This window comes from Cupressus sempervirens, chromosome 7 (genome assembly GCF_028749045.1).
Source record: "Cupressus sempervirens isolate cs-2001-9-10 chromosome 7, ASM2874904v1, whole genome shotgun sequence".
Taxonomy (NCBI): domain Eukaryota; kingdom Viridiplantae; phylum Streptophyta; class Pinopsida; order Cupressales; family Cupressaceae; genus Cupressus; species Cupressus sempervirens.
The window spans coordinates 246346881-246362946 of record NC_143124.1 but is presented as its reverse complement, the minus strand read 5'-3'; the positions used below and the strand labels follow the sequence as shown (position 1 = coordinate 246362946).

The following is a 16066-nucleotide window of genomic DNA, read 5'->3' as shown; positions in this document are numbered from 1 at the left end:
ATAAGGGAGGCAACTGCTATTAGTGAGGATAACATTGTGATGCCTTTAGATGCAAGAAATTTTTATCCTTGTTTATTATGTGTTGTAGACTAAATATTCTTGGAGATTTGACAAATGTTTTGTTGTATGGGGTGTGTTAGAGCTCCAAGTGAGGTAACTAGGAATTAAAAAATCTATTTTCTCTAATCTCCAAGAAATGTGGAATTAGGTCAAGAAATAACTTAACAAGTTTTTTTTTGAAGAAATGGAACATGCAATTTTTGTCCTTAGTTGGAAGAGTGAAAGTGTGTCAAAATATATATTCTTCATATAATGTCTATCATACATTTGCATGGATGTTTAATAATTTTTAGTTCATCCACATATATAAAAAATATTAGAACCTTTTTGTACTCAGGCTATAAGGGGAATAAAAATAAGTAAGTTGTCATTGGGCCTCAGTGTACCATGAGAAAACATAAAGGGGGATTAGCCTTAAAGATTTAATTGTACAAGCCTTATCTCTAATAGTAATGTGGATTTTTAAATTCTTACAACATAATGAGCCATAAAAAACCTTGATCAACCATAAGATTTCTAGGTCTATTCCTAAATGGAAATCCAACTAGAAGGTCTTTCCATATTTTAGAAACAAATCTTTTAGTGAATCCAATAGGTTATTTGGTGTCCAAGACCATATGAATGCATGAGAATGTGCACATGGAATATGAGTTTCCATAATTAGATTATCATCAATGACAGTATTCTATCTTGTGATAAATGCATCTATTGGAACCTAAAACATAGGCCTAAACTAGTAAAATAATGATATAAATTTTTTATTGAAATTATTGTTGAAGGACCTTTCATCTCATGGAGCGATATTTTTTCTAAGTATGTTGTTCCTCAATCTTAGTGGAGGACATTTTGTATGCTTAAGGATGAAATCATAGCCCTGTCTCTCCCCAAGACATGTACAATCTTTGTAGTTGTTGTTTCTCAAGTTCCTTACACATGCATTATTGATTAGTACCAACATCTATTATATCTCTATAACCTCAAATACTATCACACATGTTTTTATTTTCCTATTTCCAAGTAGGAATGAAAGATATTTGGAATCACTACTAATGACAACATTAGTTGTTGGAATATATCTTAAATGGTTTTGTCTTAGTGCTCAAAAAATATACTAATCTTTCTGGTCTATTATTTCTTATAAAATTTTTTTTTTATGGAACTTTGCAATAGTGACTTCTTTAGTGGTAGAAAAAGATTTCTTACTAATCTTCTAAGGAGGTTCATGACCTATGACATTTCTTTGCAAGTAATCATCTCAATGAGACTTACCAAGGATAAATTTTAAAGTCTTATAAAATATCATACCACTCAAGTGCGAAACATCTAATGGATACATCTACACAAAGAAAATAGAGGAATAGGCACCATTTTTAGTTGCAATGGCCAATTTTGTGATGATTTGGAGGAAAAATGAAATGAGTAAATAAAGAACAAAATAGTGAGTTGGTAAATGTATCAACAAGATAACACAATAAGGAGTAGGTACTTGTAGTTACACTTATACCTATTAATGTAGTCCCTTTAGGGGTGGATGTCTAATATTTCTTCAGAATAGTAGCACCCAATGAAAGGAGACATGTTTCAATGAAAGGAACCATATGGTGGACTAAGTAGATTGAGGGAGAAGTAGATAATACGTGATTTCCATAGTTGAATTAATACAATTACTTTAATCAAAGATGTGTAATAGTAATAATTAGTCTCCATAAAGAAATATACTTTAAATTATACTATTCTTCTATGTAATATTTGGTTTTTAGTACTATGGTAATTCACTTGTACCTCTTGGAAATCATATAATATATGTGTATATTTTTATAGTGCTTCACATGAATATATATCAAAACTTAATAATGTTTATTTAAAAAATTACAAATCAACACTAATAAAAATTAATAATTTGTTTGTCAAATGTTTCTTTCAAGATCTCTATTTGACGAGTCATATACTTATACAATAACACATGTTATATAAAAAATGTCATTGTAGAACAAGTGTTCAAAAATATTATTGCTAGACTCATCATTAATACTCAAACTAATTGGAGAAGTATGTCATTTATCTTCTAATTCTATTACATATGTAGATGTAATACATTCATTTCACTAAATAAAAATTATTGACTTTTATATAAGAGAGAAAGAAAACTTACTTCATTATCATACTCAATCAATCCTGATTGGGATCCTTCTGGGCATTTGTTGTACCGCTCCAATATATTTTTCATGCTGAAAGAGAAAAAAAATATTTGAAAATATAATTTTTAATAGGATTTATAACATTATAAGAAAAAATACATATATATCAAATTTATTGTTGTTTGATAAGACAATCTTCTAATGCAATATATTTCAAACATTTCATAAATCAAGCTCTCTAAACCTATTTGTATTAGAAGTAAAGTTAAATATAAATTTTACTTATGTGTACCAATTTTTTATAATGAGTGTAACCAATATCACAAATGTTATTTACTCTACCAAGAATAGTTGATAACTTTGAAGCCTATGTTCAATCTGCTACTAATATTACATGGGGAGATGTACCTCAAAATAAATAATTAGTTACCATGGAGTGGGATATAGGAAGAATAGATAGATATTGCTAACAATAGTGATAACCCAAAAAGCTCAAATAAGGAGATAGCTAAAAAATGAGACATGATTATAGTAATGAAATGTGTGTGTGTCTCAAGTTGACTATCCATTCTTCCTATATCCCACTCCTCTCCCTCCAAGTGAGATTACCATCAAGTACTCACCAAATCCAAAAATGTGCCTCACCATGCACGCCTAGTAGAATGATAAATAGGTCGGGGTACCTTGAACCTCGCCAAAGACCCTACCTATAATTATATGGGCTATGAACCCCTAACATGCCTAAAATTCTATGGGCACAATTGAACCAGTTCTTTGCAGGTAGGTTCACCACCAGAGAAAGAGACAAAGGCATAGGTTGGGACAACAAGTAGATTTAGTTGCTTAAGCCATGTCCTATTATTAGAGATCAAGATACAATTTTGACTTCCCTTCCTGACTTGAAGAGAAAGACCCATCTAAGGTGGTTAGAGATAAGTAGAGCATGCATTACTCATATAGACATAGGTGTAGATTGGGACAAAGGTAGTTATAGAGGATGAAAAAAGGGTAGGAGCCTAAAGAAACTATGGGCCTGTCCAAGATTTAGTTGTACCCATGCATGTCAAAGCAAGTATCACCAATAATTTCATTAGCCATTTATTCAATTCATAAATGAGAGACAATAAATGATTTCAACAAAGGACATTAAATACTTTGAGTCTGTAGTTACATTAAACTAGAAGAAATAGGAAAACCCTAGAAAAGAGGAAAGCTACAAAATGATAAAGCTTTTTCCTAAGAAAGGATAGCAAAATAGTGTATACTTTATTCTAGAAAATTAAGAAAAATGACTTTAGAGGCCATCTCTAGTTTAGGGTAGGAAAAATGATAATGTATAAGAAATATAAGAGCAAACTTTGTTAGGATTTTATTTTCAAATGGTATATCAAGATACCATTTTCAAAATTTCCACCATAGTTTGTGAGATCAAGTTCTAATTTTGTAAACCATGCTTGAAAAATGACATCAATTATGCTTTCAAATAATCCTAATTGGATTGATGAAAATTTTGCATGAATTTAGCTTAGGGTAACTTTTTTTGTAATGATCTTGGCAAGGCAAAGGAATACCATTTTGGTTGTAGGAGGAAATGTCTCCTTATAGTCTATGACTTCTATTTGTGCATATCCTTTGGAAACTAGATCTTTGAACATTTCGATGGGCCCAATCAATTTGTATTTCACCTTTCATGTACCTATTTGAAACCACTTTGCTTCTTTTAATGAGGTATTCACACAATTTCCATGTCTTGGTCTTTGTCAAACTAGAAATTTATGCTTTTATGGCATCTTCTCCTTATGGTTTACAAAGCCTCCTCAAATAATATCAATTCAAGCTTTGTGAGACCAAAGAAGACTTGACAACCCTATACTGTTGGCTTTCCATCTTATATCCTATCTCATTCAAATATTTTTCCATGCATCTTCTTTTACATCATTAATGGTCTTAAGAAACCATTTTGGATGAGATCTAGGTATCTATTGTTAATTTTAAAAAGTTGACTTTCAAAATTACTCACTAGATTCTAAAGGACATAATGCATCCACCAATGTGATCTATCTGCCTTGTCATTTTAGAATTTGAATGTCACCAAGTTGATGACCCATCTAGTGAACTTATAGTTTTATAACTCTTTCACATTAATAAATTAATAATTTGGATTTTACATTCATAACATTCTTGTTGTTGATAATGTATTATAGGAAGATGATAGATCATATCATTTTTGGTTTACTTACCTAGATAGTGATAGTTTAAATGACCATATTGCTTCTGTGAATATACATAAATAAGCTATTACTGTATCTTTAGTGGTCATCAGTATTGGTTTAGTGTTGCAAGCCTTCTTTTAATGATATGAGTGAAAACATTAGTTCATGCTCATCAAGGTCTACTATAGCACCACTAGCTAGTTTTCTAGGTCGATTATTGTGAAGATTTTACTGACAAACATCACCATGTGTCCATCTTTTCTTACAAATGTAACAAACAACACCAGACTTGGTTTAGATAATTTACCTATTGTATTTGAGGGTTTACAAGTGCCAGACTTTTAATGAAAATATTTGGTGAAATTTGGCCTCCTCTAGTAGTTCTTGGATTGTTTTCCCTTGGATTTTCTCGCAAAAGCACTTTCTTCCTTAATCTTCCTACATTTTTCTTCTCTTCTTTTTAAAAAAACAATGCAGACAATTTATCGACTCAAGAATTTGTGTTTCAATTATCAAGTACAAGGATTCCAAAAATCCTCTATAGGGGAGGGGTGAACCATGCAGCACCACATTGACCATGTAGCTTACTGATAGAGGCTAACTGGTCCCGCGAATCTTTAACTCGCATGAGGTAGTCTACAATTAAACTTCCTTCCTACAATTGATATTTATACAACTGATTCTTTAAGAATATGAAGCTTCTTTCCTCTGTAGTCGAGTTCTTGTTGTGTAACTTTGACCATAATTCTACACTAGATTCTTCATTGCAAACTTTGGGAATCAGTTTGTCTCCAACAAATAACTTCATTATTAACAAGACTTCAAAGCATCACCATGATATCTATCACAATTTGAGTAAAAATTTATTAATAACATTGTGACTCGAGTACTAGCATTTGAATGTTACTGATATAGTGAGTTACATTATTCCAATGCTTCTAATCAAAGCATCAAATCTACGAAATCACTCTAGGGGCATGTAATTGCACCATGAAAGAATCTATAAGAATGATAATTTCGTCTGGCTACTCTAAATCATACGATAATCTTTTGATCGCACTATTGTGAAACAATCTCTTTACAACATTTTTAATGGCATCGATGGAAACAGCAGTGTATTTCAGCTCCAGTAGAACACAGTGTCACAAAAAAAATGCCAAATCTACCTGTCAATGAGAAAACAGATCACACCGAAGACTTCAAAGAAAACATTGTCTACTTGAGAAAATTCAGAATTCTGATCGGCTTCAGGTTATGAAGACTTCATTTTCAATATGTGAGAAGCTAGATCTTGTTCCCAAAGAAGAACCAGAGTCTCTTGTTGAAGAAAGTTTTGATAACAGAGACAAAAGAAACCAGATGTTGCTCAGTTCAAAAGGGAAAAAATTGCAGAGTCAAGGCTTCAGGATAAAATAAAAAGGAAATAAATCACACTCAGCCAATGAAGAGAGTAATTGAGTTTGGCCAGCACAATGGTTTGATATGTAGAGATGACACAGCACAGTTTATGGTGCAACTTATATGCACCTCTTTTGAGTCTATTTCACTTGCATATAAAGGACTTAAGACTATTTAACACTAGTCTGGGTCCATAAATGTTGCATGGTAGTTTGATCTGAGATGACACACCCTACACCACTTTATTTCAAAGTTTAATAGTTAGAAATGTTAAATAGTAATAATTGATTAACTTATTATAAATTAAATTTATTTTTTTAATGTGTGCTGTTTAAGAGTTGTTGAGGTCAAATGATATAAAAGAAATCTGAGAATGTAGAAGAAAGATAAGGAAATTACATATTAAGGGAAAATTTTATGTTTTAAAAAAGTAAGTCAATTTTGACTATTTACAATTTTTAGTCTACAAAACTTTAATGTGTAATATTTAAGATGTTCCTAGTACTTATAAAAATAAGAGAATCCAACATTAAACCAATCAAATTCTCAATTTCCATATCAGTATACTCAAAACAAGTCATATTGGTTAGTAGAAATAGAGCAACTTGTTAGCAACCCATGCAAACACCACAATGACAAAAAGTGTTACAATGCAGTGATAAAGAACAAGTGAATAGTAATAGAGATAGTGCAATTCCATCCCTAACTCAGGTGGAGGAGGCCCTATGCCATCAAGAGATTAAAAAAATGTTGTACCAACACATCTAACCTCATATTTCAGAGGTTAAGTCAATGCCTGTGTGCACAACTTGTCTCAGCTAAACACACAAATTGAAAGTTGTCATGCAATAATAACTCATGCAACACAAAATAAAACATACATTCTAATTCACTCAATTGAATTATACATTTATAGGATCTTGAAGCACACCATAAAATGTATTTTACAGAGAAATTAGTTTTCTTTTTATTCTAATGAATTCCTTTTATCATGTGATTTCACCTATGTTACCCGAGGATGCATTTCCAGCCCTAAGCCAATTTCAAAAACTATCCTTGTTTTGGAGACTTGGGGACAGCCAAAAAAGTTTCCAAGTTGTCCCCACCCAACAAAGAAAATTGAAAACCCGTCCCTAAACCTTCAAATTGTCCCCACCCAAGCAAGAAAATTGAAAACCCATCCCTGAAACTTCAAAAATAGTCAACTCATTTCTAGATGGTGTTGACCGTCTCGAGGACTACATAACCATTTCCCATCTATCCTGGGGATTGGTTGAATTTTCTGATTTTTAAATAAAATTCAACTTTACAAAAACATTAATAAATGGTGATTGTCTGCCCATTCACTGGTCCTACTTTAAAATAATAAAATATGTTAACATAACCCATGTTGAAAGATTTTTTTTTGGAAGCCATTACAAACTTAGCATCCAACTATGATTGAAAATTAAAACTTCAACTTTTGTTCAACAAACCAAACCTAAAAATGATTGTAAATTAGAATTCTATTTGATATTCATATTGCAGACCTAGAAATAATTGGTATTGGGTTGAGGAATACTCAGATTGTTTTCAACTTTGATAATGCTCTAATAGCAGCAATAATTGCTCAGAAATAAATTGTTATAGCTAATTACTGCCCAAACAAGATGGTTGCTACTCGTCTAGGAAGATTTGGCACAAAAAATTTGGTTTTCCTCCAAAACCCACAAGAAAGGGCTCTAAACTCTAATCTATGGCAAATTGATTCTCTCGTGTGATTTCATCCTATGTTCCAATTCTTAGATGATGATTTGATTTGATGCTATGTTTTGTACTAATTTGATGAATGAAAATGAATTTTTTTTAACTATGTTGCTATGATGAATGTGACAATGTTATGTAATTCTAAAATTCATGAATATATATATATATATATACATACATATAGCCATCCCCTACCATCCCCTATTTTAGCCAAAAAAAACTATCTCAGAAACTCGTTTCCTCCTCCCCCCATCCCCCTATCCTAGAAACTTAGGGTAACATAGGATTTCACAGACACATATATTCGTATAATTGTTTTCTTTTAAACTAGTTTAAAGTGCATTTGAATCTTGACAATTTATCTCTATTCAAATACTTTAAACTTCTCAAATTAAGTCAATTATAATAATTTTTCCACATTTTTTAAAACAACTCTTTAAAATATTTTTGAACTCTTAGGTTTTATTCCTTTTAAAAATTTATATTTCATCATTTAAAAGGACTTCCATTTCATGTAGTTATTTTTCATTCATTTCAAATGTCACAATTAAAATTCACAGCATTAATTATTTATAGTGTAATTTCCATGTTTGTTTTCCTATTATGCAATTTATTGGGTTTGTTCTCCTTAGTCCTTGAAGAATGGTAGGCAAGTAACTGTTTTTCAACCACTATTTTTAATTTTTGTCTTGGATTTGTTTTCAGGTGTTCTTGTAGACCAGTGTTATTTATAGTCAATGTATGTTATGACATCAGCCATCATCTTTTGACATCAATTATTTTCTAGCACAACTAATTTGATTTCACCATTCTCCATAAGTTAGTCGATAAATTTTTGATATTTTCACTAAGTACTAAAGTGATGTTTTATTCACTCTGAATCAGTTTATTCCTTAATTGTTTAAATATTAAAAGAGTGACTTTTCTTCCCCAATTTTGCATGCCTAGGAGATGCGAGACTATCAATACTTGGGATAATGATTTTTAATCTAATTAGATTTTTCCCCAGTCAATTTTGTGTTGTTTCAATATATACATGTTTTTTGTGTTTTATTCCTCTTTCATAGTTGAAAAATATACTTAAATAATTGTCATATGATCATATTGCTAGTACGTACATTGTTGAGTGAATTGAATACAAGCAAATGATCTATTAGAAAAAAGGTACATATCACTAAATTTTAGTATTAACATATTTTAATGGAAATACCTATTATAGTTTTCAATGATCACATTAAGTATTGAATAGAATAGCACAATGATGAGAATTCAAAGTATTTTAACAGAAGTTGTTTGTATAGTTTTTCAACAATCACATGAAGTATTGAATATAATAGCACAATGATGAGAATTCAAAGGACTTTATGACTATATGAATATGCCAATTAGGTTAGTCTTAAAGGGATTACCCAATTTACTAACTAAAAGTGGCTGCCAAGTAGAGTAATGGGTGGAATGTGATATTTTACCACCACTACCTGCTTATGGAGTTTGGAAAGAAAATTTATCATGTGCACATAAGCGACCAAAAGTTTTAGTTGTTGAATTGACACATTTTCAAAAGGATTAAGAATAAACCTATCAATATTTTTCTTCAAACTTCTGTGTATTGGTTCTCAAGTAGGAGGTCATTTATCTTCACTTAAATTTGAAGAGAAGAGCACTATATATTTTCAACTCTAACAACTTACATAGCCTTTCTCGCAGATCGTGTGTCAACTTATTGAAGAAACACTTATCAAGAAATATATCAAGCCTTCTTATATAATGAAAAGCTAGATTTTCAAGCCTAGAGGATACAATAAATTGATATTTAAGCTTCAATAATGTTTGTAAATTCCTCCCACCAAAGTCAAACTTGTTGCTCAATTTTCTTGTAATAATAAACTCCCACTTCGATAATCTCTAGGATACCTTTATGCAAATGGCTAATAGAAAGACACCTAGCTTTAATTGATTTCCCATGTGAATAATAAAATAAATTTATATTTTCATGATCCTTGAACTCCTTTAAGTGAATAATAAATCCATTCACAACTTTTCTAGGCTAGCTTTGTTAGTAAGAATGGAGGCATTGAGTTTGTTCCTAGAGTTAGTAAACTAAAACTCATCATTAGATGGAAACCTATGAATCTATTGATGTCCAACATAATATTATTTCCAAGGATCTCTTTCTCCACAACTACATTATTTTTCTCCTCCATCTCCTAATGAGATCAATTTCATCATGACATTTTATTATTAACAATATCATTATTATCATAGTGAAGGGAAATATTGGACCTATTGAATGTGGGGGAATGGCTTGTAATCACAATGATAGGCTTGTCTCAGTGGTGGCCCTCTAATTGGGTACTCAGACAAACCACTATGCTTAAGCTTATGTCGCCTATATGTTGGGTGGGTAGTAGGAAAAATAACAAAAACATAGAAGAACACAATGTGTTGCTACACAATAAAATATATTATATTTCATTCAAAATATCTACAAACTTCTGAAAAATATTACAGCTAACTCAAACTTTTGGAAAATACTTTAACCAACACACCCTAAACTTAAACCTAATAATCTAGAAGCATCGGACAATTAGTATAAATTAATATTTCTAACACTCCCCTCTAATTTTTACTGTCAAAATTTGTAGCACACAAATTCGAATGTGCCATTTAATCTTCATATCTGTTACTGCATGAGCAGTGTCTTCCAAGGCTATGGCCTTTAATTTCTACAAACATTTTGTCAACAATTGGCTGCCAACAAATTCCTCTCTTCACTAAATCCACTAATAATCTTGCCTCTTTTTTCACAAATGTCGATAGCCTTTTGCCTCTTTGATACCTTGCTCTAATTCATCTCCCAATGCTATTGCATTCCTTCTTACACTTGAACATTTGTACCTAAATAAACCTTTGATCATTCTTGCAATTCTTTGCCAACTCAATCCATAGCTCCATCCACAATCCATTTTTATACAACCTACCATAGAATCATTTTTCCAATCTCTATTCCAACATGTCTTATAACAATGGTTTTTTAAGCCACAAATATTACAAGGATTTATATCCCAACATCTATCATTTGTATGCCCTTTCCTATTACAATGTGAACATTGCATAATCTTTATGCCTTAATTGATTCTCTTGAACTTTTATTCATCTTTCCACTACCTGCATCATATCCAAGACTTGCATATTTTGGCCTGACTATAGTCTCAATTGGATTCCTTAATTCCTATTCATCTTTTCCTAGACCTTTACCTTTGAAACCCATTCTTTCTATAATCTTCAAACCAATATTATTATTATCATAACAAACAAAATCTGCAAACTTCTTGTCAGTTACTTTCTTACACTTTTCATCACAAACACTTCCAACTTCAGCAAAATCACATTTCTCAATCCCATAATCACTTAAATCATTTGTGTCACAAGATACATTTCATACAAATGGTTTCACATTCAAGCATTTTTTCTCTTGTTTCAAAGTAGATTATTTCTTCTTTAACATATTTTTTTTCTCTTCCAATTTCTTCACATTTTCTTCTAAAACTTTGTTCTTTTTCTTAACATCATCAAACAAATTTAACTTTTCTTCTAATTCTTTATTTTCTTCTCTAAGCTTGCATATTTTCTTCCCGTGCCAATTATGTACTTCTTCCACAAATTTTAGCCTATCCTCTAGCTCTTCAATTGCCTCTACATGGACACTAATTCCATTTAACAAGTTAGACTTTTCTTCTCCCATTTCATTTCTTACTTTTTCCAATTCCTTTTGCAAAATATCTTTTTCACACAAAAATCTTGTATTTTCTTTCTTCGCCATCACTAATTCTTCTTCTAATTTATTTGTCTTCTCTTTTTGAACTCTACCAATTTTTTTCATTGAAATAAAAGAGATTAAACACAATTTATCCTTTTTCAACAACTCACTATTATATCCTTTCAAAATTTCTTTATGAACTTCTTCAAAGCTTTTGTCACAAATAAATATTTACCCCTTTCAGCAATTAGCACATGAAACTTCATTCATTCATTTTCTGCAAACTAGTATAATAACACATCTGAAACAAAATGAGTCACGCATTTTCCTCTTCATAAAATTATAATTTTAAACAACCATTCATTTCTAGCCTTATCTACATTTCCTTAACTTCTTAACACAAAATATTAACAAAGCTTCACACTAGCTCAAATCTTACTAGCATTTTTCAGTGATTGACTTTGTAGTCTTCAACTCTCTAGGATTTTGATCTTTGTGCTCTGAAATCTTTATCTTTCCATGATCTTTAACCTTGGGCTTTGATACCAATCAATTGGGTGGGTAGCAAGAAAAATAACAAAAACACAGAACAACACAATGTGCTGCTGCACAATAAAATATATTATATTTCATTCACTATGATCTCAAATGAGTACATAGTGCCTTTTTATAGGCAAGCATACAATATTCTAGAGAAATCTAGCATTAGCCGAGAAAACAAAATATCTACAAACTTCTAGAAAATACTTTAACCGACACACCCTATACCTAAACCTAATAATCTAGAAGCATCAGACAATTAGTAGAAATTAATATTTCTAACACTATATTGGTATCAAAATGTCTAGAGACAAGGAAATGAAAATTTGGCTATTAAGTGATTCTCCTTACATCGGTAATTGCCTAACTGGAGAGGACCCCCCATACTGGACTGATATATATATATATATATATATATATATATATATATATATATATATATATATATATATATATATATATATTACTCGGGATTGAAACTATGGGTCTAACAGGTAGGCTAATATTCTAGAGTTCTAGAAAAGAAATGAAGATGGCCTATCAAGGACCTCCTTGTGTTGCGGGTTGAGCACTAATCATGCTTAGACATTAGTATAAGCCTTACTATCTTTAGTCTCACAGACATTGAAACTAATGTCTTTCTTTGTTTCTTTGTAATTGTGATTAGGATACAATATACAATTCAGCCTAAGAGATCAGCCTGTACAATTAATTGGGTTTAGATTACATAAAAATTTAAAGATAGTCAAAGACTTGGAGGATGATTCTCTAGACTCGCATATCATTAGTTATGCTCTCCATGACTTCTAGTGTCTTAGATTTGTCTGACTGAATGGAATGTTTTTATGACTCTTCAGAGCTGTTGGCTTGTAAGTTCAGTGAAGAATTCATAACTTTACATACACGTGACTATTTGTGTGGGTATATACATATAAATAAGTGTGGCACTAACAGTAGGCTCACACTTACAAATGTACATTTTCAACATTCAAAAAAAAAGAGTACCCATGTTCAGGTCAGCGTACCGTCCCAGGGAGATTTATCCTTGAGCCCCTTTCGTTATTAATTGGATAACTCATTAAACCAGTTTATGCCAATAATTTTGAAACATGGAAGTGGTTTTAGTTTTGTTTGCACAACTTTGTGATATTTTTATGTAAATTCTTGGAAAGTGATTTCTTCAGTAAAGTGCTAGTTGGCAAGTTGAACATAGTATAATTGTGTGCAAAAATAACTAATTGCCAGTAAACTTCCACCCGAAAGTATTCAGAAAGGTCATTTCCTTTTCCTTAACGCCATTTTGGTTTTGTTTATTTTCTTGGGTTGTAATAAATTTCAAATTTGTTTTAACATGGTCGATTCTGAGCGTTGACCCTTTGTATTATCTGATTATTTGATTAGAAATTTTGCTCGGTAGCTTTAGACAGGATGCAGTGAATAGATAATATCATTAAGAGAAAATGACTAGAGAACTGGTCCCATAATTTGCCATCATCCCTGACTCGATATATATTCATTTCAGGCATTGTACTTTTTCTGAGTGAATTTCACTTGTTGGGGTTTCAAGAAGCCACTAAAGATGAAATGATTCTGTTAAAAATCAGTCCACATTCTGATGTAGTTCTTCTGTGTATACTCTTCTATTGTTTTCTCCAATGCTTACATATCAATCACATAATAGTATTATGGTGGTCATTGTTATTGTTGTTGTTCATAGTTCAGACAGTATTATTGAGAAAGTTGGTTGTCACTTAAAAAAAGTTTCATAGCAACTTTATAATCTTAATGTTTCCTTTGACAAACATTCTTCTATCACATACGAGCTAGCTGGCATGTCCCTATGAATAGATATTTTTTTCCTTAATCACCCAAAACTTGTTCAAGTCATTACACACTAACAAAAATATACCCATCTTAAAATATAGATCTGAAACGCATTAATAGGTGCAGTGATCATGTTTTTGTGTTTAGAGTGAGTTGTATTGTGTTGGATTGGTGGACAAGAGCATTGGCGATGTACCTGTTGGTGAATTTCAGACCTCTGTAAATATCAGTCCGAGTTTTTCTCGTCTCTTGGCAGTTGAATTTAAAGGAGCATTTGCAAGATAATAAATTGCTTACTGAACTGTAATCCTCAGCATTTACATTGCAATCTATAAAGGTTTGTTCGATAACTGGGTACAAAATGATGATTGGATATTCTTTCTTGGAAATCAGAGATTAGATATTCTTTCTTGGAATGGGCTTTATTTTGCTTCCATCCATGTGTTTAAGTCAAGGCTATGGTTCATGATAACAAGGTACAAAACAATGATTCCAGTGACGACCGGCCATTTCAATTGATGTTACACTCAAACTTATTTATCGCTACCCAAAGTTGAATTGATACAGATACGGTATTGGGTACGTATACAGCTGATTTTTAACACCCCCAATATGGATACAGCTAGACATGACATTAATAAATAAAACATACACATATATTTAACACAGTTTTCGAAGTTATTATAGGAGATTTTCATTATTTCAAAAACAATATTGACACATAAATGCCACACAAGTTAATATAACACATAAGAATACATAAACATACTAGAGTTGCATTAAAAGATAACCCCAAAATGGGTCATTGAAATAGAAAAACATTTTATTTGTCTTTCTCATTAGGTGCAGGTTTTGTTTGTATCTTTTTTTTTTAATTCACTTAAATAAAGTTTTTTTTAAATTATATTTGGAAAGATTTATGTCAAATTTTTTAGAAAAACAAATCCAATAGTATTTGGCATAGTTGGAAAATCAAGTTTTTTTAGATGGACATGAATACAATAACTTGATTTTCCATATTGGATATGTTTCCAAATTGGATACATGGATACATGCGCCCAAAGAGGGACAAAGGAGTTTCTAGAAACTCTGTTGCTACCTAATGCTTCATGCAATGCAGTAATTTGTTACAGATATTTGATTCTATTTCATTTAACAAACTTTACGAGGACTTATAGAAAGCAAAAAAAGAAGGTTAACAAAATTATAGATTAGGTTAGAGAAAATCTTCTTTCTAAGAACACAAAAGTTGATGATGAGATGTTGGCAGGATAAAGGTTAATAGCTATAACTGGTCTCACAATGAAGTCTAGTAGTAAGTTCAATAGAACGTCAATGTAGTCATGGATGTCGATGGGTATTTTCTATTCATATCATTCTATCTACTATATTTCTAGGTTATTGAGTTTGGACCATGTTGGTTGGGTTCGGGTCTAGGTCCTTCTCAGGTCTAGATCCATGTTGGGTGCATAGTGGGTCTAAGTATGGTCCACATCACAGATTGTGGGTCCTCCTGTAGACCCACAAGGACCCATAGCATGTAACATGGACTTTGGGTGGACCAACCATGGACACGTAGGGATTTGGGAGGACAATTAAGGACCCCACATGGACCCTCAAGGACTCATGAGGACCCATGGCCCACAAGGCCTAAAAGTTTATTAGAAACACAAAAAACCTATATTTTATTATTATTTTATGATGGTACAACTCATACAAACTCAAACACACATATATCTCTACAAGTTGTAATGTTTAATTTTAAAAAATATAAAAAATGCAGTTTACTAATGGTCCTATTATGTAATGCCTACCCCTACTTGACTTTTCTAATTGTATTGTCGAATTCTTTTAGGTCAGTTTTTTTATTTTGTTTTATGATTATCAGTGCTTAGTTACTGAATTTGATTAAATGTTATTTTATACTCAATTGGCTTATGTGATGAGTTGTTCAGTTATTTCATGTGTTTATGTTTATCCTTTCAATGGTGATATATGTATGTTTAGTTAGTGATTTCAGATATCCCTTGATGGTTAGATAGATGAATGATTTTTATGTGGTTTCTATGTATACTTACCCCATACTTGCATGTGTATGGTGTACGTGTATGTTTTCTTTATGTTTGACATTTTTGATGTGGTTGAGGAATAAAGTCATAGTCACCTACTAGTCATGATCTACAAGATGCACCACTTCCAGTCATTTCCTATTTAGTTTAGAATATATGTGTTTGTACATACATAAATTTTATGTAGATTGTACATACTGAGTATTGACTTTCCTGAATTGTCAGGATGAGCGTACCCTATCGCAATGTTTTAATGGTATAAGTGGAGAGATAACTCTTGATTCCAAATCCTAAACCCTAAGCCAATTATCCTAGAAA

General features: G+C 31.5%; 1 protein-coding gene across 1 annotated transcript in view; it reads right to left on the bottom strand.

Moving 5' to 3' along the window:
* Positions 1–16066, bottom strand: part of LOC149546414 (MADS-box transcription factor 23-like) — a 76650-nt gene that overhangs the window by 18088 nt on the left and 42496 nt on the right. Inside the window, exon 2 of the mRNA XM_089794578.1 lies at positions 2213–2288. Coding sequence (XP_089650704.1) covers positions 2213–2288 — 76 coding nt within the window. The remainder of the gene's footprint in view (positions 1–2212; positions 2289–16066) is intronic.